Source organism: Hyla sarda, chromosome 6 (genome assembly GCF_029499605.1).
Source record: "Hyla sarda isolate aHylSar1 chromosome 6, aHylSar1.hap1, whole genome shotgun sequence".
In the NCBI taxonomy this organism is placed as follows: Eukaryota; Metazoa; Chordata; class Amphibia; order Anura; family Hylidae; genus Hyla; species Hyla sarda.
The window spans coordinates 35,666,333-35,690,459 of NC_079194.1; the positions used below are offsets into that span (position 1 = coordinate 35,666,333).

Consider the following 24,127-nt stretch of genomic DNA (forward strand, 5'->3'; position numbering starts at 1 on the left):
CGGACAGCCAACGGCTGTCCGGGCATGCTAGGAGTTGTAGTTTTGCAACATCTGGAGGTCCGCAGGTTGGAGACCACTGCTTTAGGGTCTATTCACACGTACAGCATCCTGCGCATATTTGATGCACAGGATCTGAAGCTGCAGATTTCACTATAAACTAAATAATTGAACACCGCTTCATATTCCGCGCATCAAGTATGCACAGGATACTTACTGTATGTGTTAATACACCCTAAAAGGGTTTTCCAGGATGGATGTGTTTATTATTGGCTTATGCTCAGGATACTGTAGGTGTCAGTAGCCTCTTATAGTAGAGTTTCTGGTAACTTTTTGATCTTTTAGCAATATACATTTCCATTATTTATTAATTTGGCTGGAGACTTGAAGGGGTACTCCGGTGGAAAACTTTTAAAATTTTTTTTTTTTTTTTTTTTTTTATCAACTGGTGCCAGAAAGTTAAACAGGTTTGTAAATGACTTCTATTAAAAAATATTAAACCTTCCAGTACTTATTAGCTGCTGAATACTACAGAGCAAATTCTTTTCTTTTTGGAACACAGAGCTCTCTGCTGACATCACAAGCACAGAGCTCTCTGCTGACATCTCTGTCCATTTTAACAACTGAAAAATCAAGAACAACATATTTCATATGTAATAGATTTATTAAAGTGCAACACTATAATCGTGTAGAGACTGGTACGGGCCAGTAATATTTACATAGACAGAAAAATACAGTATAAGTTGGATCATAGATGAACAGGGGATGACTGGTTTATCCCTATCTAGTGGCCCTGCCTGGCGAGACTGTAGGTCCCATGTCCTTATGACCTGGGCCTACACTGGAACCTCCTAGTGACCCTAGGCCCCCTCCCATAGACTTGCATTGAAGGGACGTGGCATTGCGAGGGGCGTGGTCATGACGTCACGACCCCCCCACCGCCTTCTCCAAGCATGGAGCAGCGGAGTACCCCTCTAAAGTTGTGCGTTATTTATATTGTATATTGGATCTCATGTGCTAAAGGCCATGTTCGACTGATCCTTGGCGACACAGTATTACTGTATGGGTGTCCCCTCTCTAGCCTAGGGCCACTAGGAGGTTCCAGTGTAGGCCCAGGTCATAGGGACCGGGGACCTACAGTCTCGCCAGGCAGGGCCACTAGATAGGGATAAACCAGTCATCCCCTGTTCATCTATGATCCAACTTATACTGTATTTTTCTGTCTGTGTATATATTTCTGGCCCGTACCAGTCTCTACACGATTATAGTGTTGCACTTTAATAAATCTATTGCATATGAAATATGTTGTTCTTGATTTTTGTGACGTTATCTTAACATATTTCCTCTTACCCCAGACGAGTAAACGTCTACACAAGTTACTTCTATGCGCTCATTTTAGGAACTGTCCAGAGTAGGAGAAAATCCCCATAGAATACATATACTGCTCTGGACAGTTCCTAAAATGGACAGAGATGTCAGCAGAGAGCACTGTGATCATGATGTCAGCAGAGAGCTCTGTGTTCCAAAAAGAAAATAATTTCCTCTGTAGTATTCAGCAGCTAATAGGTACTGGAAGGATTAAGATATTTTAATAGAAGTAATTTACAAATCTGTTTAACTTTCAGTCAACAGTTGATTTAAAAAAAAAAAAGTTTTCCACCAGAGTTCCCCTTTAAAGGAGTTCTCCACTTCTAGACATCTTATCCCCCTTGTCTGATCACGGGGGTCCCACGATCTCATTTAGAATGCTGGGTGTGGGGGGGTCGTGATTTCACGGCCACGCCCCTCATGACATTACATCACACCCCTCAATGCATTTCTATGCAAGGGGGTGTGGCAGCCACCACGCCCCCTCCCACAGACTTGAATTGAAGGGACGTGGCGTCGCGAGGGCCGTGGTCATGACGTCACGACCCCCCCACCGCCTTCTCCAAGCGTGGAGCAGCGGAGTACCCCTTTAAAGTTGTGCCTTTTTGTGAGAAACTCTTTAATGGGCCCAGGGTAGTGGAGTCGGAGTTCTCACGTTACTCGGGTAGAAGCACGTGATAGATGTTTTAGTTACAGATTGATCAGATACGTTATAGTAATTGTGACGTGCCGCCATTTTCTTTGCGCCCGGTTTTTCGCACGCTGCCATTGCTCAGCCTCCAGTACCGTATCCTTTGTAAGGCTCTGGCTGCTTCATGAAGCTCAATATAATTCATTCTTTCTCTTTTTGCTTTTTCCTTCCTTGCTTTCTCTGTTATTCCCGTTGTTTCCTATGAAGTCGTCTTCCAAATGGTTTTGGAAACTGGTCCCTGTAAGTGCTGCTCAGCTTCTGATCTGTGGTGTCTTAGTCCATAGTGTCCTCCATGTAACGCTCTATCCTCCATGTATAACCCCGTCCTCCACATCCATCCTTATGTGTAAAGCTTATTCATTTAGCATTGTGCATATCACGCTTCACTGTATACATCGATTACACTAGAACAGTGTTTCCCAACCAAGGTGCCTCCAGCTGTTCCAAAACTACAACTCCCAGCATGCCCGGACAGCCGAAGGCTGTCCGGGCATGCTGGGGGTTGTAGTTTTGCAACAGCTGGAGGCACCCTGGTTGGGAAACACTTCACTAGAGGTTGCTGGGGGTTGTAGTTTTGCAACAGCTGGAGGCACCCTGGTTGGGAAACACTGCACTAGAACATAGGGCACAAGCCACAGTCTGGTCATTCTGTTTTCAGTTTTTTGTGATGACGACCATTTTCAATAATCTTTTTCGGGACCAAATCAGGTTTCTTTTTTTTATCAATAATAAAATCATTTGTGCGTTTTATTTTAAAATTTTTAGGCTTTTAGTTTGTAAAATAAAAAAATAAAAAATAAATGTTTTTTTCAGTCTTTTTGATATTTTTCAGTCTTTTGTGGTTATCTAGAATTGATAGACTTTTTATTTGTGTTTGCTACAACGCCTCCTCTCTCCCCCTCCTCTCCTATCCCATCTGTGCTTGATTGACAGTCAGATGGAAGCCAAGCCCTGTTTCCAAATCTTTTTTTTTTGCGCAGGTATGAGATTTGGATACAGTGCTCGGCTTCAGCTGACTGTCAATCAAGCAAGAGAGGGGAGGGGGAGAGTGGAGGCATTCCAGCCGCTTTGCCTCAGAGAATAAAATCATATGCAGAGACAGATATATGAAAGATACAATGCTGTATGTCTCCTTGTTCTAACAGCATCTAATAGTGTCAGCAGTGTGGAACATGAGTGACAGCTCAGAGAGTCCCTTTAAAGGGGTACTCTGGTGAAAAACTATTAACATATCAACTGGCTCCAGAAAGTTAAACAGATTTGTAAATTACTTGCATTAAAAAATCTTAATCCTTTCAGTACTTATGAGCTTCTGAAGTTAAGGTTGTTCTTTTCTGTCTAAGTCCTCTCTGATGACACCTGTCTCAGGAACCGCCCAGTTTAACAGAGGTTTGCTATGGGGATTTGCTTCTAAACTGGGCGGTTCCCGAGACAGGTGTCATCAGAGAGCACTTAGACAGAAAAGAACAACCTTAACTTCAGAAGCTTATAAGTACTGAAAGGATTAAGATTTTTTAATAGAAGTAATTTACAAATCTGTTTAACTTTCTGGAGCCAGTTGATATATAAAAAAAAGTTTTTTTCCTGGATAACCCCTTTAATGATGAACTGACATAGAGAGAGGGGAAAAGGAAGTACAGAGCAGAGACTCCAACATGGCCGACTATGGCTTCCAACTAGACAAGGGACATATGTTCAGATGAAGACTAGTTGTATTATTCTTTGCTGTTTTGATCCAGATTGGGCTTTGTTTGCGTTATGGATTTGGTTTACATTTGGCTTATACACTGGAAAAAACTCAGAAAAATGTGCCAAATGTAAGTAGCCGATGTCTGCAGTCCCCCATATTATGTATATTGCATGGTCCCAGCAGTGATATTTAACAAAATCCTGTTAAATATGGTTAAAGTGATACTCCGGTGGAATATTTTTTTATTTTTTATTTTTTAAATTTAACTGCTGCCAGAAAGTTAAACAGATTTGTAAATGATTTCTATTAAAAAATTTTAATCCTTCCAGTACTTTTCAGCAGCTGCATACTACAGAGGAAATTCTTTTCTTTTTGAATTTCTTTTTTGTCTTGTCCACAGAGCTCTCTGCTGACCCCTCTGTCCGTGTCAGGAACTGTCCAGAGCAGCATAGGTTTGCTATGGGGATTTTCTCCTGCTCTGGACAGTTCCTGGTACGGGCATCGGGTGTCAGCAGAGAGCACTGTGGACAAGACAAAAAAGAAATTCAAAAAGAAAAGAATTTTCTCTGTAGTATTCAGCAGCTAATAAGTACTGGAAGGATTAAGATTTTTTTTTTTAATAGAAGTAATTTACAAATCTGTTTTACTTTCTGGCACCAGTTGATTTAAAAAAAATAAAAATAAAAATGTTTTCCACCGGAGTACCCCTTTAATAGAAATTTGGCTATATTCTGCTTTTTTTTATATTTTTTTCATTGAAAATAGAAATCTAAGACTCGTTGATACGTAGGACACAGCTTTTCTTTGCGGCCCGGTTCTTGTCCTCTCCTTTTTGTAGTGTTATATAACTGTTCCGTTCACGTCTTTGAGTCTCCGGAGCTGGGATTCACATACAGCTGTCACATGTCGCTAGAACATTCCATAAAATTCAGGCATCATTCACTTCCACTTTGTCTCTGGTTGACATTGGCGCCGACCCGCTGACTGTCTCCGCTTCTTTACAGGCCAGATACAGGAAGGAGCAGAATCTGTACAAACAGCTGCCATATATACCCCTCATGGAGAACATCTTAAAAGATGGCACCGATGGATGTGCCCTGGCCGCCCTCATCCACTTCTACTGCCCGGAGGTGATCAGATTGGAAGGTAGGTTTGTGCAGAAATGTGTAGGTTTTGGAGAATCGCTTATAATTTACTTCCCTTTTCCCTTCTCCTAAAATAAGGGATGTCGCATTGTTAAAGGGGTACTCCGCCCCAGACATCTTATCCCCTATCCAAAGAATAGGGAATAAGAGGTCTGATCGCGGGGGCACCCCAGACATCCGGTGCACAGAGCAAATTTCACTCCGTGTCAGTTGTGCGGCGGGGGCTCGGGACGTCACGTCCACGCCCTTCTTGTGACGCCACGTCCACGCCCCCTCAATGCAAGTCTATGGGAGGGGGCGTGACGGCAGGGCCGTCACGCCCCCTCCCATAGACTTGCATTGAGGGGGCTTGGCCGTGACATCACTAGCGGGGCGTGGCTGTGATGTCGCGAGCCTCCAGCTCTGCACCCGACGCTGTAAGCGAACACTGGGTGCAGCAGGGAACTCGCGGGGGTCCACAGCAGCGGGACCCCCGCGATCAGACATCTTATCCCCTATCCTTTGGGTAGGGGATAAGCTGTCTAGGGGCGGAGTACAACTTTAAGATATACCACTACTAGAGATGAGCGAACTTACAGTAAATTCGATTCGTCACGAACTTCTCGGCTCGGCAGTTGATTACTTATCCTGCGTAAATGAGTTCAGCTTCCAGGTGCTCCGGTGGGCTGGAAAAGGTGGATACATTCCTAGGAAAGAGTCTCCTAGGACTGTATCCACCTTTTTCCAGCCCACCGGAGCACCTGAAAGCTGAACTCATTTACGCAGGATAAGTAATCAACTGCCGAGCCGAGAAGTTCGTGACGAATCCGAATTTACTGTAAGTTCGCTCATCTCTAACCACAACCTATTGAGTTGTGGAAATCCAACTTGGCAGAATGCACCCCCCCCCCCCCCCCCCCCCCCGAGAACCTTTGGCATATGTTCACACTACAGCGTGTATATTCCTACCCGAAAATAAAGGCTGGGCTTCAGATTTCTGCTGTAGCTTGAATAAAGTTTGGAGGGTGAGTGCTGTCCTGTCTTCTGTTGTTGCATACATCTTATGGGTTGCGGTATGTCTGCAGCAGATCCGCAGGTATATTACACAAGGATTAGGCCATTTGTCATTCAGTAGGTCTAATCCTTGCCGATACCAACAAAAATAAGCGATGTTTCCACTGAATTTGTTTTTTTTGCCGTTTTGGCTTTAAAAATGCACAGTCATGTTTTTTTTTTTTTTTTTTGTGGAACATGAATAGGATAGGTGTAACCCAATTCACTTACATAGGATGCGGATTGTTGTAAGATTTGACGCGGATGATAATCCATTACCAATCCAACACGTGTGGACATAGCTTTTACAACCAAGTAGCCTCGGGGGGTTGCTGGAAGCAGAAGGGAACTCAGTCCCAGCAGGATTGACACGGACGTAATAGGGAGACATTTTTGCCCCTATGTTTCGGCCCTGCGGGCCATCAGAAATGCAGTCAGGCCAATATCACTCCCTCATTTTCTGGACCGGTGGAGGTTCCAAAGGTCAGACCGCCACCAATCGGAATGTTTTTTAGTCCGCTCTCCCTCCTATTTTCCGACGGTGAACAAACTCCTGGAGTTTTCCAATATAATAAAATTACTAATTTTGGGATGTCTTAAAGGGGTACTCCGCCCCTAGACCTCTTATCGCCTATCCAGAGGATAAGGTATAAGATGTCTGATCGCGGCGGTCCCGCTGCTGGGGGCAGCACCCACCATCTATGTGCAGCACCCAGTGTTTGTTTAGAACAGCGGGGGTCGTGATGTCACGGTTATGCCCCCCCTTGTGATGTCACGCCACGCCCCCTCAATGCAAGTCAGTAGAGAAAAGGGGAAAGGGTCGTTTTATACGTGCCCTGAAACGCGTCTAGAGGAGAAAAATAACCACATGATTGCCGCAGTCCAACAACCGCAGCTTCATCATTGTAAAGGACAGCAATATTTGGGCGTTATACCTTCAAGCGCTTCAAACCTTGCATATACCTTTAAGCGCTGAATATCCAGTATTCCATCTTGCCGAATTTTACTTACCTGACGTCAGGCGCCAAGGGGCTCTCCACGAGGCTGTTTTCCGTCATCGGAGCAGGTCCATCTATCTCCGAGACGCGCGACTTCCCATAGGCCTGTGGCAACCGGGCCAGTCGCTGCAGCGCCCGCCAGCACTGTAACGCAGCCTCCGCGGTGTATACCATCCGTCTCCCGGACGTCCAGCTATACGGCTTTACACTACGAACTATTTCCATCTGCAGGAGCTGGTAACTATAAATGGCGTCCTCTACTATTGCTTGAACTTTCTATTACACACTGATACGGCTACAACCAATATAGCGCAAGAAACGAATTATGCCGGTGCAACAAATGTCGGATTAGCGGAAGATCGCATTATACAGCGCTTTATATTTATTTTTATATTAATTGCTTTATTATTATTCTGTTTATTATTTATTTATTTTATATCACCTCCCCACAAGGGCCCTGTGTAAGGAGGTTGTTATTAATGTTATTTAATTTATAAATATTTTAGAAATAACATTTCTCATCATCAAAAGTGAAGCACAGTTCTATTAAATTTACTCATCATGTACCATGTTATGGTATTAGTCTAGAGGCTTATGGTACCTTTTCTCTTTTTATAGATTTGTAAATTACTTCTATTATTTTTTTTTTTTTAAATCCTTTCAGTACTTATGAGCTGCTGAAGTTGAGTTGTTCTTTTCTGTCTAAGTGCTCTCTTGATGGCACCTGTCTTGGGAACTGTCCAGAGTAGAAACAAATCCCCATAGCAAACCTCTTCTACTCTGTGCAGTTCCTGAGACAAGCAGAGATGTCAGCAGAGAGCACTGTTTCCAGACAGATAAGAACAACTCAACTTCAGCAGCTGATAATTATTGGAAGGATTAAGATTTTTTAATAGAAGTCATTTACAAATCTGTTTAACTTTCTGGAGCCAGTTGATTTAAAAAATAATTTTAATTTTTTTTCCTGGAATACCCCTTTAATTGCACTGGTAGAAGCTGGCTGGAAGGTACTACTCCATTGGTACTTAGTCCCGGATAAGTCGTCTAAGATGTTTCCAGCTGTTTTGCCGCTCTTCTTCTGTCTGTGCGGTGACGGGTACGATTACCTCTCCTCCTGGGGGGCAGTCTCCGTCTCTGTCACCCCAGGGAATATGGAGGTCAGTCATACACAGCGGAAATACATGACATTAACCACCAGTACTTGGCTAAATGTATTAGCCTCTGTCTCTGAGACTGAGTGCAGCCTGGTATGAAGGGGTTAACTTGTGGCTTCCCTAAATGTGTCCTTTGGTCCGTATATATATATATCCTACCTCTTGCTGTTGCGTGAGTGCACTGGGATGCGAGAATTTTCCTATGTATTATTTATCAGTCCAATTTTTGCGCAGTTCATAGGAGCCGAAGAGCGGCGTACGGCATAACAACATTGGGGGGGGGGGGGGGGGGGGGAGATTTATCAAAATCCGTGAAAAGAAAAATTGCCCATAGCAACCAATCAGATTTCATTTTTAACCCCCTAAGGACGGACCCATTTTTTACCTCTATGACCGGTCCCTTTTTTTTTTTTTTTTTTTTTGACATGTATCTCTTTAAATGGTAATAACTTTAGAACGCTTTTTCTGAGATAGTTTTTTCGTGGCATTTTGTACAGTGGTCCCTCAAGTTACAATATTAATTGGTTCCGGGACGACCATTGTATGTTGAGACCATTGTATGTTGAGACCATAACTCTATGGAAACCTGGTAATTGGTTCTGAAGCCACCAAAATGTCATCCAAAAATAGGAAAAAGTGGGGACTAAAGAAAAATAAGTAGATAACTAATACAGATAAAGCAAATCCTTACATATAAAAGTAATAAAGATCTGCTGGGAGCTGTAATCACTGTCTATGTCAGTGTTTCCCAACCAGGGTGCCTCCAGCTGTTGCAAAACTACAACTCCCAGCATGCTGGGAGTTGTAGTTTTGCAACAGCTGGAGGCACCCTGGTTGGGAAACAATGGTTTATGTAGAGGACAGGAGCTTCTTCAGGGTCCTATACAGTACACACAGAGTTCCAAATGGAGCCGCCCTTACTTGGTGTCCAAAGGAGCAGCTAACCCTGGCACAGGTAAGGAGTAGTACAGAACTTGTAGTTCCTCCCTGTACTGTAGGGGGCGCTACCAGACATCCAGTCAGTGCATGCACTTCAGTAATAGAGGTGATTTACCAGTAAAATGGCCATTCTGATTGGTCAGTTCCTCCAGTTGTGACACGTGTCACAGATCTGGACTGTCCGTAACATTGTATGTTGAGTCTGGTTTCAAGTTACAATGGTCTTTTCTATAGTTGAAACTATTGTATGTTGAGGCCATTGTAAGTTGAGGGATCACTGTACTTTATATAACTGGTGCATTTTTGTTGACACATGCAGCATTTTTTGTGAAAAACTTCAAAATATTGTGAAAAACTGGAAAATTTCTGGCATTTTTTTTAATGGTGTACACTGTGCGGTAAAAGTGATGTTATATTTATTCTGTGGGTCAGTACGATTATGGCGATACCCATTTTATATCGCTTTCTATGTTCTTTTTCCTTTTCTGAGCAAAATTCTTTTTCTGCCATTCATTTTCCAACAGCCGTAACTTTTTTATTTTTCGTCCGACGCCAGTGAGTAAGGGCTTATATTTTGCGGGATGAGCTGTACTTTTTATTTGCATCATTTTTGTGCTACGTGCTCCCTTTTGATCTTTTTTATTCCGCTATTTGTACCAAAATTGGGGAATTTTGCGGGTTTTAAAAATTTTTTTTTTTTTTTACGGCGTTCACCGTGCAGGATAATTTACATTATAGTTTTATAGACGTGGCAATACCTATTATGTATATGATTTGTGTTTTTGAGCTTTTTTGGGGATAATACAGGTCTTTTATTGGAAAAGGGAAATTTTTTATTTTACACTTCATACTTTTATTGAAGAACTTTTTACTTTATTTTATGCTCTTTTTACAGTTTATGCTATGCTGCAATACATTTGTACTGCAGCACAGTAAGACCTGATGAGCTGCACACGCTACAGCCTCTGGCTGGATCTCACAGGCTTCCGTAGCAGGCATACAGGAGGTCATAATCTGACCTCCTGCTGCCATAGCAACCAACGGTGACCCGCGATCGTATCGCGGCGGCGCCGTTGGTGAACAGGGGGAGAGCGCTCCCCCTGTCAACACCATAGATGCCTTGATCAGGATTGATCACGGCATCTAGGGGGTTAATGCTGCCTTGACCGGCGCGATTGCGGCTCTGGCAGCTGCGGCGGGACTCGAGCTGTGATTGACAGCTGCATCCCGTCGCCGATCCCCAGCGCTGCCCGTGGCAGTGCCGGAGATCGCTTGGACGTATGCAAACGTCCAATTGCGTGAACGTTACGGATGCTTGGACGTATGTATTCGTCCTATAGCGGGAAGGGGTTAAAAGGGGCTGTTCAAAATGAAAGAAGAGATCTGATTGGTTGCTATGGGCAACTGGTCAACTTTCCCTCTGCACAGGTCTTGATAAATCTTCCCCAGGGCCCTTTTATTTTCCTTGACTCTGTTTTATAGTGCAGTGGTCTTCAACCTGCAGACCTCCAGATGTTGCAAAACTACAACTCCCAGCATGCCCGGAGTTGTAGTTTTGCAACATCTGGAGGTCCGCAGGTTGGAGACCACTGTTATAGAGAATCGTCATGTCCTGAACTTGCGTCATTCATTGTGTAGAACTGACAGCCGACACAGGTTGTTTTTGCCTTTTATTTCAGTTTCTCAAAGCAAGGATGGATTTACTATGTATATATATATATATATATATAGCTTGTACTCATTTTCTGCACTACAGTCTGTTTATTCATTGCTTTAGCTGGGGGTACACCCTAAAAGCGTACCTGTTATATCACAGAAAGAAATAATCACAATGAAAGAGAGGAACTCCAGCTCAGTTCGGGAAGATAAGGCTTTAGTCACATCAACGAGGCAACAGGTACAGGAAGGAAGTGACGCGTTTCGGCCAGGTGCTGGCCTTAGTCATACAATGATTAGAAGTTCTAACCCTTATATATGGTTCCGAGAGTGGGGGCAGGTGGGGGCAGGTGCACAAAGACAATCAATTGCCGGCAACTCCCATTCACACTCGGATCCATCCCTGTTTCCCCGAAAATACACCCTACCCCGAAAATAAGCCCTAGCTGGATTAACGGGGTGGGCTGCAATATAAGCCTTACCCCGAAAATAAGACCTAGGCAATGCCCAGGCTGCAAATATTAAAAAACAAACTTTAACTTACCTTCGTCCTCCGTTTCCCCATTGCTAAGGAACCGGCCTCATGGTCCCTCCGCTGTTCTTGCTGCTTCCTGGGGATGGGAACGTCACAGAGCCTTCAGCCTTTCACCGGCCGCAGAGATGTCCCACCTCGGCCGATGATAGGCTGAGCCCACTGTCATGTAAGAAGCCGGCCGGCTCCTTACATGACAATGCGCTCAGCCTATCATCGGCAGAGGCGGGACATCGCTGCGGCTGGTGATAGGCTGAAGGCTCTGTGACGTTCCCATCCCCAGGAAGCAGCAAGAACAGCGGAGGGACCATGAGGCCGGTTCCTTAGCAACAGGGAAACGGAGTACGAAGGTAAGTTAAAGTTTGTTTTTTAATATTTGCAGCCTGGGCACAGGAATACAAAGTACAGCACAGCGGCTGATAATTATTTGGCGGGGGGGGGGGGGGGGGGAAGAAGCAGCGCTCGCGGGTGACATACGGTATGATTAGACCCCCGATGTGGGGTGCTGGGCTGATAAACGGGCGGGGAGGGGGGGGGGGGGACGTTGGGGGGGCAATGTATGTTGTTACGGTACATACCTTAAATAAATAAGCCCTTCCCTGAAAATAAGCCCTAGTGTGTTTTTTGTGACTGAAATTAATATAAGACCCGGTCTTCTTTTCGGAGAAACACGGTAGGGGGAGATTTATCAAAACCTGTGCAGAGGAAGAGTGGTGCAGTTGCCCATAGCAACCAATCAGATTGCTTCCTTCATTTTCCACAGGCCTCTTTAGAGGCCTGTGGAAAATGAAAGAAGCAATCTGATTGGTTGCTATGGGCAACTGCACCACTCTTCCTCTGCACAGGTTTTGATAAATCTCCCCAATAGAGAAAAAAAAGAGTATTTAGAAAATGTACAAGTCGATATCGTATAATGTGAACGAATAGTTAAAAAAAAACATTTATTTTATTATCTGAAATATATGAAGGTGGACAATGAATAAAAATAGATGTTCTTACGGTGCTTATGAGCGAGATTGCATGCGTACAAGGAAAACCATGCACCAAATGCATTTGTTCACAGCAGCAGAAAAATAGAATTGTTTTCTAGTATACTATGTGAACAGCGGCATAAAAACGTGGTGAATACCTATGATGAAGTTTTTCTAAAATGAAGGAATATATATATATACACCACCATGCACACAGATATATAGAAGGAATTGCAACATGTTTAGCTAAATATAGCAACAATAGATACAATGTTTTCAAATGTATAATCTCATATGTTATATTTGCAAGAGAAGGTTATATGTAACAAGATATAGATTATTATTAACCGCAGAATGGTGAGAAAAAGGACACATTGTAATAGTAACAATGTAAATGTACGACACATAAAACTATATTTAACTATATTTAACCCATGAACATTGAAAGAAATAATGCTTCTATGTGTTACTCACTGGGTCATACAGATAATTTACATGTCTCTCTTTTTATGTGTCTAGCTTCTATATTTGACTCACAAATCCACTGCTCACTCATTCTGACACCCGCTGCTCAGGAAGGGGCGTGTCTGAGGCAAGCAATGAGCCTACCCTCACTCGCCATGCATTCACCTCTTCCCTGAGTCTGCTGTGATGTGCTGGGTCTCTTCATCCGATCACTGCAGGCTGCTCTGTAACCCCCTCTTCTCTGTTTTCATGCTAATAGGACAGGAGTGAGCACAGAGGAGCGCTTTCACTTCCGGGGCTTTGTCCCAGCCTGTCCTTCGGCTGGGACAAAGATGATGCTGCAGCCGGACAGGATTATGGTCTGGTTGTTATGGGCACCTCTAGTGGCCATTTTTATTAGCCATGATTTCTATAAAAGGGAGATAACATTTTCCTATAAAGGATATAGGAAAGGTTAATGTTTTGCCAAGATGTACAACATATAAATAGTTTTTAATTCTGGCAGTGCCCATGCATGGCAATGTGCCCCTTCAATGAGCTGTTCTGCGAGAATCACTGTGCCAGGGCCCCCAATTTTTGTATATATTGCTGGACTATCGGACTTCCCGTAAGATAATTTGGTGTCGGGGTGCGATGTGAGGTGTAGGGGCAGATGGTGTTAACCCCTAAGTGTTCGTGACGCCAGGGCGTGGTTTGCCTATGTAACCACCTGAAGGTAGCACCGCTAGTCCTAGGTTAGGCAGGGCAAATAATTGTCCAGGTTAAGGTTAACGGTAGCTTTTACTAAGGTAGACAGATGGTAATAGTCTTTACAGCTCGGCCAGGATCCCAGAGAGGTGACCAGTAACACAAGGGACCTTGCAGCTTGCTGGGACTTGCAGTGACTTAACAGACTTAAGCACAGCCACGCTGACTATAATAGACTTGACTTGACTGAAGATAGTGACAGCAGATAAAGATGACTTGACTTACTGACTTGTGGCTGTAATTTAGGCTTGAGGTCTCCAGATGTGCTGGACGCTAGCTCTGAGACGTCTGTACTGGACTTGACCTCAGGATCTAAGATTGTGTGAGAGAGATTGTAGTACCTCCCCCTCTTATAAAGGGTGGCTGAGCAAGGAACCCATAGGCTAGCTGTGGGTCATCTGGTTACCTGGTGCTCTCTGGGTAACATATGACTTAAACATGTAACAACCCTTATCATGTGACTAACAATCATGTGACCATATCAAAGGTCCTTTACACTAAATATACAACCTATTTACATTATGGGGGAACACTGCAGGAGAGCCCTGAGGACATACAGGGACTCAACCTGACAGGACTGTAGGAGCATATCCTGTACTGGGACATCACACTAATAAAGCTGAATCTGTGGCCTGTTCATGACTATAAAAAGATGTTTCCCAACCAGGATGCCTCCAGCTGTTGCAAAACTACAACTCCCAGCATTCCCCGTAAAGCCCATAACGGAGCTGCAGCATATTTTACGCTGCGGATCCGACGCTGACAGCCCTATACTGTGCCTGCTCTGTCTGCTTGATAAAGCTGTCTGCTGTTATGAGCCGACACATAGGGACCTGTGAATCGCCGCGCGCACGCACAGTGTACTCACACTGGGGAAGATTTATCAAAACCTGTCCAATGGAAAAGTTGCTGAGTTGCCCATAGCAACCAATCAGATCGGTGCTTTCATTTTTGAAAAGGCCGATAAAAAATGAAAGAAGCGATCTGATTGGTTGCTATGGGCAACTCAGCAACTTTTCCTCTGGACAGGTTTTGATAAATCTCCCCCATTGAGTATACTGACCTAGGCCGAGAGCGGCCGCGATGTCGGCGTACACTGTGCATGTGCGCAGCGACTTGAACGTCCCTGTGTGTCTGCTCATAGCGGCGGATTGCTGCAACAAGCAGACAAAGTAGGCACAGCCAAAGGCTGTCCGGGCATGCTGGGAGTTGTAGTTTTGCAATAGCTGATGGCACCCTGGTTGGGAAATAGGCCACAGGTTAGCTTGAACAGCTCATTGGAATCGTCTGTAACCATCTTGATATTTTTTTTTTTTTTTTTTTACAAAATATTTAGTTTATTCAATGATTTCTTCTCTTGCTTTTGTAGATATTTGCTTTAAAGAGTCCATGTCCCTGGCCGACAGCCTGTATAACCTCCAGATAATTCAGGAATTCTGCCAAGAGTATCTCAATGGATGCTGCCATTTTAGCTTGGAAGATATGCTCTACGCATCGTCCTCCATCAAGGTCTGTGCTTAGGTTATTGTATGGAAATTGTAACAATGTAAGTGTCCCGAGTGTTTTGTGTAACAATGTAAGTGTCCCGAGTGTTTTGTGTAACAATGGAAGTGTCCTAGTGTTTTGTGCAACAATGTAAGTGTCCCGAGTGTTTTGTGTAACAATGGAAGTGTCCTAGTGTTTTGTGCAACAATGTAAGTGTCCCCAGTGTTTTGTGTAACAATGTAAGTGTCCCGAGTGTTTTGTGTAACAATGGAAGTGTCCTAGTGTTTTGTGCAACAATGTAAGTGTCCCGAGTGTTTTGTGTAACAATGTAAGTGTCCCGAGTGTTTTGTGTAACAATGTAAGTGTCCCGAGTGTTTTGTGTAACAATGGAAGTGTCCCGAGTGTTTTGTGTAACAATGGAAGTGTCCCGAGTGTTTTGTGTAACAATGGAAGTGTCCTAGTGTTTTGTGTAACAATGGAATTGTCCCGAGTGTTTTGTGTAACAATGTAAGTGTCCCGAGTGTTTTGTGTAACAATGTAAGTGTCCCGAGTGTTTTGTGTAACAATGGAAGTGTCCCGAGTGTTTTGTGTAACAATGTAAGTGTCCCGAGTGTTTTGTGTAACAATGGAAGTGTCCCGAGTGTTTTGTGTAACAATGTAAGTGTCCCGAGTGTTTTGTGTAACAATGTATGTGTCCCGAGTGTTTTGTGTAACAATGTAAGTGTCCCGAGTGTTTTGTGTAACAATGTAAGTGTCCCGAGTGTTTTGTGTAACAATGTAAGTGTCCCGAGTGTTTTGTGTAAGAATGTAAGTGTCCCGAGTGTTTTGTGTAACAATGGAAGTGTCCCGAGTGTTTTGTGTAACAATGGAAGTGTCCCGAGTGTTTTGTGTAACAATGGAAGTGTCCCGAGTGTTTTGTGTAACAATGGAAGTGTCCCGAGTGTTCTGTGTAGCAATGTAAGTGTCCCGAGTGTTTTGTGTAACAATGGAAGTGTCCCGAGTGTTTTGTGTAACAATGTAAGTGTCCCGAGTGTTTTGTGTAACAATGGAAGTGTCCCGAGTGTTTTGTGTAACAATGTAAGTGTCCCGAGTGTTTTGTGTAACAATGTATGTGTCCCGAGTGTTTTGTGTAACAATGTAAGTGTCCCGAGTGTTTTGTGTAACAATGTAAGTGTCCCGAGTGTTTTGTGTAACAATGTAAGTGTCCCGAGTGTTTTGTGTAACAATGTAAGTGTCCCGAGTGTTTTGTGTAACAATGGAAGTGTCCCGAGTGTTTTGTGTAACAATGGAAGTGTCCCGAGTGTTTTGTGTAACAATGTAAGTGTCCCGAGTGTTTTGTGTAACAATGTATGTGTCCCGAGTGTTTTGTGTAACAATGTAAGTGTCCCGAGTGTTTTGTGTAACAATGTAAGTGTCCCGAGTGTTGTGTGTAACAATGTAAGTGTCCCGAGTGTTTTGTGTAACAATGTAAGTGTCCCGAGTGTTTTGTGTAACAATGTAAGTGTCCCGAGTGTTTTGTGTAAGAATGTAAGTGTCCCGAGTGTTTTGTGTAAGAATGTAAGTGTCCCGAGTGTTTTGTGTAACAATGTATGTGTCCCGAGTGTTTTGTGTAACAATGTAAGTGTCCCGAGTGTTTTGTGTAAGAATGTAAGTGTCCCGAGTGTTTTGTGTAGCAATGGAAGTGTCCCGAGTGTTTTGTGTAACAATGGAAGTGTCCCGAGTGTTTTGTGTAACAATGTAAGTGTCCCGAGTGTTTTGTGTAAGAATGTAAGTGTCCCGAGTGTTTTGTGTAACAATGGAATTGTCCCGAGTGTTTTGTGTAACAATGGAAGTGTCCCGAGTGTTTTGTGTAACAATGGAAGTGTCCCGAGTGTTTTGTGTAACAATGGAAGTGTCCCGAGTGTTTTGTGTAACAATGTAAGTGTCCCGAGTGTTTTGTGTAACAATGTAAGTGTCCCGAGTGTTTTGTGTAACAATGTAAGTGTCCCAAGTGTTTTGTGTAACAATGTATGTGTCCCGAGTGTTTTGTGTAACAATGTAAGTGTCCCGAGTGTTTTGTGTAACAATGTAAGTGTCCCGAGTGTTTTGTGTAACAATGGAAGTGTCCCCAGTGTTTTGTGTAACAATGGAAGTGTCCCGAGTGTTTTGTGTAACAATGTAAGTGTCCCCGAGTGTTTTGTGTATCGTTCAGAACAAAGCTGAACGTGCATCTGTCGGCTCTTTTTTTTATGATAGAGCTGCAGATACCATAATAAGTTGATATCAAACATACCTCTGCTAGTGTAGATGGGTTGGCCACCACTTATTAAATTATGATTTTCTCTTTGGGTTCTGGTGTCAAGGAGGCGGGATCCAAGTGCTTAAGTGCCTCAGTAGCAATTACCTCCTGTGTCCCTCTACCTGTGTTCTCTCCCTTCACAGATAATGTTCTCCCCCATCACAGATAATGTTCTCTCCCCCATCACAGATAATGTTCTCCCCCATCACAGATAATATTCTCTCCCCCATCACAGATAATGTTCTCTCCCCCATCACAGATAATGTTCTCCCCCATCACAGATAATGTTCTCTCCCCCATCACAGATAATGTTCCCTCCCCCATCACAGATAATGTTCCCTCCCCATCACAGATAATGTTCCCTCCCCATCACAGATAATGTTCTCCCCCATCACAGATAATGTTCCCTCCCCCATCACAGATAATGTTCTCTCCTCCATCACAGATAATGTTCCCTCCCCATCACAGATAATGTTCTCTCCCCCATCACAGATAATGTTATCTCCCCCATCGCAGATAATGTTCCCTCCCCCATCGCAGATAATGTTCTCTCCCCCATCACAGATAATGTTCCCTCCCCCATCACAGATAATGTTCTCTCCCCCATCACAGATAATGTTCTCTCCCCCATCACAGATAATGTTCTCTCCCCCATCACAGATAATGTTCTCTCCCCCATCACAGATAATGTTCTCTCCCCCATCACAGATAATGTTCTCTCCCCCATCACAGATAATGTTCTCTCCCCCATCACAGATAATGTTCTCCTCCATCACAGATAATGTTCTCTCCCCCATCACAGATAATGTTCTCCCCATCACTGATAATGTTCTCTCCTCCATCACAGATAATGTTCTCTCCTCCATCACAGATAATGTTCCCTCCCCCATCACAGATAATGTTCTCTCCCCCATCACAGATAATGTTCTCTCCTCCATCACAGATAATGTTCTCTCCTCCATCACAGATAATGTTCCCTCCCCATCACAGATAATGTTCTCCCCCATCACAGATAATGTTCTCCTCCATCACAGATAATGTTCTCCCCCATCACAGATAATGTTCTCTCCCCCATCACAGATAATGTTCTCTCCCCCATCACAGATAATGTTATCTCCCCCATCACAGATAATGTTCTCTCCCCCATCGCAGATAATGTTATCTCCCCCATCGCAGATAATGTTCTCTCCCCATCACAGATAATGTTCTCTCCTCCATCACAGATAATGTTCTCTCCCCCATCACAGATAATGTTCTCTTCCCCATCACAGATAATGTTCTCTCCTCATCACAGATAATGTTCTCCCCATCACAGATAATGTTCTCTCCTCCATCACAGATAATGTTCCCTCCCCATCACAGATAATGTTCTCTCCCCCATCACAGATAATGTTCTCTCCCCCATCACAGATAATGTTCTCTCCTCCATCACAGATAATGTTCTCTCCCCCATCACAGATAATGTTCTCTCCCCCATCACAGATAATGTTATCTCCCCCATCACAGATAATGTTATCTCCCCCATCACAGATAATGTTCTCTCCCCCATCACAGATAATGTTCTCCCCCATCACAGATAATGTTCTCCCCCATCACAGATAATGTTCTCCCCATCACAGATAATGTTCTCTCCTCCATCACAGATAATGTTCTCCCCATCACAGACAATGTTCTCTCCTCCATCACAGATAATGTTCTCTCCTCCATCACAGATAATGTTCTCTCCTCCATCACAGATAATGTTCTCTCCCCCATCACAGATAATGTTCTCCCCCCATCACAGATAATGTTCTCTCCCCCATCACAGATAATATTCTCTCCCCCATCACAGATAATGTTCTCTCCCCCATCACAGATAATGTTCTCTCCCCATCACAGATAATGTTCTCCTCTTCCATCACAGATAATGTTCTCTCCCCATCACAGATAATGTTCTCTCCCCATCACAGATAATGTTCTCTCCCCATCACAGATAATGTTCTCTCCCCATCACAGATAATGTTCTCCCCCATCACAGATAATGTTCTCCCCCATCACAGATAATGTTCTCCCCCATCACAGATAATGTTCTCCCCCATCACAGATAATGTTCTCCCCCATCATAGATAATGTTCTCTCCCTCAAAAAAACTGTTTTGTTTTTTTTCCCCAAGGAATTAAAAATTTTAAGTATGAGAATGTACAATTCTTCTACAGTTCCTCCTCTATAATTTTCCCTATGCAGCCTGTACATACCTGAGATGAATTGCTGTATTCATGTACTTTCCATGCCGTCCTCCTCCAGCCTCTTGACTGACGTGGCAGTTCATCACACCTTCTCAATGAACCCTCAGAACTCTTTATGGCAGTGTTTCCCAACCAGGGTGTCAACTTTTGGCTGCCATGGCATGCTGGGAGTTGTAGTTTGGCAATGGCTGGAGGTACCCTGGTTAGGAAACACTGCTATAATGTGTTTCCTTACCAGGGGAGGACAACATTACCTGCGATGGGGAGAGGAAAACATTTTATGGAAGTGTTTTCCAACCACAGTGCCTTCTGCTGCTGCCAAACGACAACTCCCAGCATGCCATGACAGCCGGAGGCTGTCATGGCATGCTGGGAGTTGTCGTTTGGCAATGGCTGGAGGTACACAGGTTAGGAAACCCTTCCTAACCAGGGTGGAGAACATTATTTGTGATAGGGGGGGAAGAGAACATTTGTCTTGGGGTATGTTCACACAGGTGGATATGCTGCAGATTTTCTGCAGTCAATTTGAATTCTCCTAAATTGCAGTTTATTAGAGTAGCAGAAGAGTTTGTCCACATACTGTAAAAAAAAAACATAAAAACGTATTAAATATTTGCCATAAACTGACCTACGGTTTGGATTTTAAATTCTCATGATCAGTCAGTTTGAGCCACGAAAACTCTGTGAATTTAATGTCGATTTTTCACATTGACTTCAATTGAAAACTCTAAATCAGCAATAATTCCACAATTGTAGCAGGTTTTGCTGTGGGAAAAGCCATGGAAATGCAGCAAAATTCCCAACTGCAGATTGTGTAAATTCTACATTATTAAAATAATCTGCTTCAAAATCTGCAGTGGCAAGTCCACACCAAAAGCGGCACATATTGATGTGCATTCTTTTCTGTGGATTTGTCATTAAAGAGAAGCTGTCATCAAACCATATTTTCTAAATTAACTCAGATTATATTCCCTAACTACTCCTAACACCCCTCCTGCCCTTAAAAATGTTTTCCGAGCTTTAGAAAGCTGTGTATCCTACCTTTCCTCTTGCTCACATTGTGTGAGCTCCAAGCTGGAGAAAGTGGGCGTTCCCCAGCAGGTGTGATGTCACTGAAGCCTGTGAGAGCTGTGCCATGCCCCACACCCACTTCCTGAGTTTGGTCTCCTGTCAGGCCAGGAGGAGACCAAACTAACTGTTTGGGAACAGAACAGAGCCACCTAGTGGCTGTTTTTACAGTCACATTAAAAACCATATAAAGGTTGATCATTTTAAAGGGGTACTCCGCCCCTAGACATCTTATCCCCAATCGAAAGGATAGGGGATAAGATGTCAGATCGCGGGGTCCCGCCGCTGGGGACCCCCTGGGATCTCGGCTGCAGCACCCACCTGTTGCGGCTTCCAGCAGTGCTGGAGGCTCTCATCCTAACGCCTCTCGACCACGGTGACGGGAGATCGTGACGTCACGTCTCCGCCCCCGTGTTAAGTCACGCCCGCCCCCTCAATGCAAGTCTATGGGAAGGGGTGTGATGGCTGCCACGCCCCCTCCCATAGACTTGCATTGAGGGGCGGGGCGGGACATCACACTGGGGAGGAGTCGTGACATCACGATCTCACGTCACCGTGGTCGGGAGCCGAAGCCTCCAGCGTTTCCAGAAGGCGCAACAGATGGGTGCTGCAGCCGAGATCCCGGGGGTCCCCAGCGGCGGGACCCCCGTGATCTGACATCTTATCCCCTATCCTTTGGATAGGGGATAAGATGTCTAGGGGCGGAGTACCCCTTTAACAGCAAGTAAATAACAGCGTATCTTATAATTACATAAGGAACAATATATAAAAAGTTTAGTTTGGTGACAGATATTCTTTAACCCTGTGTGAACTCCACTTATAAGGGGACTTTTCATGATAACAATCTGCAGGCATTCAGTTCTAGAGCAGGAAAACATAAGCAGATTGTTTGTTTTTTTGTAGGGAAAAATTCTGTATCACTTGTCTTTTTTTGGGCTTAGGAGTCCAGTGGGCGGTCTTACTCAGTCACCAATAGGACTGCATGCTGGATTGGACTGGAATAACACTCTATGAACCTTATGCAGTGGTTCCTGCTTATTTGATTTATTTTTAATTTTATAAAATGTATGTATTTTTAACCTTGTGAAGACTAATTGTGTAATCTTTTTGTCACATAAAGCAGGCACATTCTTTATTCTCTTTTTATTATTTGTCTCGACAGGCCAATTATTTGGTATTCATGGCAGAACTTTTCTGGTGGTTTGAAGTAGTGAAGCCATCATTTGTACAGCCGAGAGTGGTTGATACACAAGGTAAGCTGACAGTGCGCATGTTTATTGTTAAAAGGGCAATGGTATATGTCAAAGGTTATCGATCGGTCGGGGTCTGAGTGTTCACTCATGCTAGCAATCGGTGGAGGTCTGATCACTCAACCCTGACTGATCAAAAGAACTAAAATATCTGTAGGTAGTATCTTTTTTAGTGACAGGTACTCTTTAAGGGTAGGGTCACCCGTAACGGATCTGCAGCGTATTTTAAACTGCGGATCCGCCGATGACAACCCTTTACTGCTGTGCCTGCTCTGTCTGCTTGTTAAAGCAGTCTGCCGATACGAGCCGACACATAAAGACCTGCGATTCACCACGTGCACGCACAATGCACTCACACTGGGTACACCGAGCTAGGCCGAGAGGCGGCCACGATGTCGGCGTACACTGTGCATGTACGCAGCGACTCGAACGTCCCTGTGTGTCTGCTCATAGCGGCGGATTGCTTCTACAAACAGACAAAGCAGGCACAGCCAAAGGCTGTCCGGACATGCTGGGAGTAGTAGTTTTGCAACAGCTGGAGGCACCCTGGTTGGGAAAGACTGCTCTAGGGTAAAATACGTTGCGGACAAATTACGTGTGACGCAACCTAGGGGTGAGTTCCCACCTAGCGTATACGCAGCGTATTTCACGCTGCGCAAAATTTGCGGCAGCAGCGGGAAATACGCTGCGTATTCCTCTCTCACTATACACACAGGGCTTTCCGATGGCAGCCTTATGTGCGCAGTGAGTTTTGGAGGCGGAGCCGTGCGTCACAGTCATGACGGCACATGTCCCCGCCTCTAAAACTCACTACACGCATAGGGCTGCCGCCGGAAAGCCCTGTGTGTATTGTGAGCGAGGAATACGCAGCCTATTTCCTGCTGCTGACGCAAATTTTGCACAGCGTGAAATACGCTGCGTATACGCCAAGTGGTAACGCACCCTAAATCAGTTTTCAGAAAGCTGTAGAATATTCTTAGCATAGCAGCAAATGGTTATGAAAGCTATCCTAATCTGCGGTCAGAAAAGGCAAAAGGAATTCATACAGATAAGAATAAATTTGGCCAAACCTGATAATTTAGGCTGACTGCTTCATGTGTTTGGGGCATCTAGAGTGTGCCGGTAGATTACCGTATTTTTTGCCGTATTAGACGCACTTTTTCTTCCCCAAAACTGTGGGGGGGAAAAGTTGGTGCATCTTATACGGCGAATACCTGCGGCCATCAATGGCCAGGACCCGCCGCTAATACAGGACATCACCGATCGCGGTGATGCCCTGTATTAACCCTTCAGACGCGGCGATCAAAGCTGACCGCGGCGTCTGAAGCGAAAATAACACTAACCCGGCAGTGAAATCGCAGCGTCCTGAACAGCTTACAGGACACCGGGAGGGACCTCACCTGCCTCCTCGGTGTCTGCTCTGTGCCGGGATCCCCTGTGCTCTCCTTCGACATCGTCGCGCACGCCGTCATCCAATAGGAGCGGTGTGCGTAGCGACGTGATGACAGAGAGCGTGGATCCCGGGGAAGAAGTCCGGAGCGTCGGGGACACCATGGGGACGCGGCGACAGCGATGGAGCGACATCCAGGACAGCGGTGACGGGTCCGGAGCGGCGGCCCTCCAGATGTTGCAAAACTACAACTCCCAGCATGCCCGGACAGCCAACGGCTGTCCGGGCATGCTGGGAGTTGTAGTTTTGCAATATCTGGAGGTCCGCAGGTTGAAGATCACTGTTGGGTGCAGAATAGAGATGAGTGAACTTACAGTAAATTCGATTTGTCACGAACTTCTCGGCTCGGCGGTTGATGACTTTTCCTGCATAAATTAGTTCAGCTTTCAGGTGCTCCTGTGGGCTGGAAGAGGTGGATACAGTCCTAGGAGACTCTTTCCTAGGACTCTATCCACCTTTTCCAGCCCACCGGAGCACCGGAAAGCTGAACTAATTTATGCAGGATAAGGCATCAACTGCCGAGCCAAGAAGTTCGTGACAAATTGAATTTACTGTAAGTTCGCTCATCTCTAGAACAGAATCTTTTTTTTCTAGATTTTGCACCTTTAAAATAGGGGGGCGTCTTATATGCCGGTGCGTCCTTTAGGGCGAAAAATACGGTATATGAGATGTAAAAATGGATCAGGCATGTTGAATTTCAGCACCTGATCTTATTTTTCTCAAGGGAGATAAGCCGCTGCCAGAAACGGTGCATGTATATGGGGAGGACGGGAGGAATGGCTGTCAATCATTTGACATCGATTGGAGGGGTATGGACAATATGTGGAAATACAGTCCAGTGACTTCTCAGTACTATGGGTGGTCTTCCACATGGACGTTTTTAATGGGGATTATTAAATTAAATCACCAGGAACTATTAACTATTATTTAAAGAAAGTTTATATGTCAGACATATTTTGAAAGAATTTTTTATGTTTTTTTTTTCT

General features: G+C 44.4%; 1 protein-coding gene across 4 annotated transcripts in view; it reads left to right on the forward strand.

The window, feature by feature from the left end:
- The window catches only part of CAMSAP2 (calmodulin regulated spectrin associated protein family member 2), a 151,634-nt gene that overhangs the window by 75,306 nt on the left and 52,201 nt on the right, over positions 1–24,127 (forward strand). For 2 of the 4 annotated variants that reach the window (XM_056523484.1, XM_056523485.1), the window contains exons 5-8: positions 2,264–2,296; positions 4,751–4,892; positions 14,755–14,894; positions 21,604–21,694. In XM_056523484.1, the coding sequence (XP_056379459.1) occupies positions 2,264–2,296; positions 4,751–4,892; positions 14,755–14,894; positions 21,604–21,694 (406 nt within the window). The remainder of the gene's footprint in view (positions 1–2,263; positions 2,297–4,750; positions 4,893–14,754; positions 14,895–21,603; positions 21,695–24,127) is intronic. The other 2 variants (XM_056523486.1, XM_056523487.1) reach the window with 1 other exon arrangement.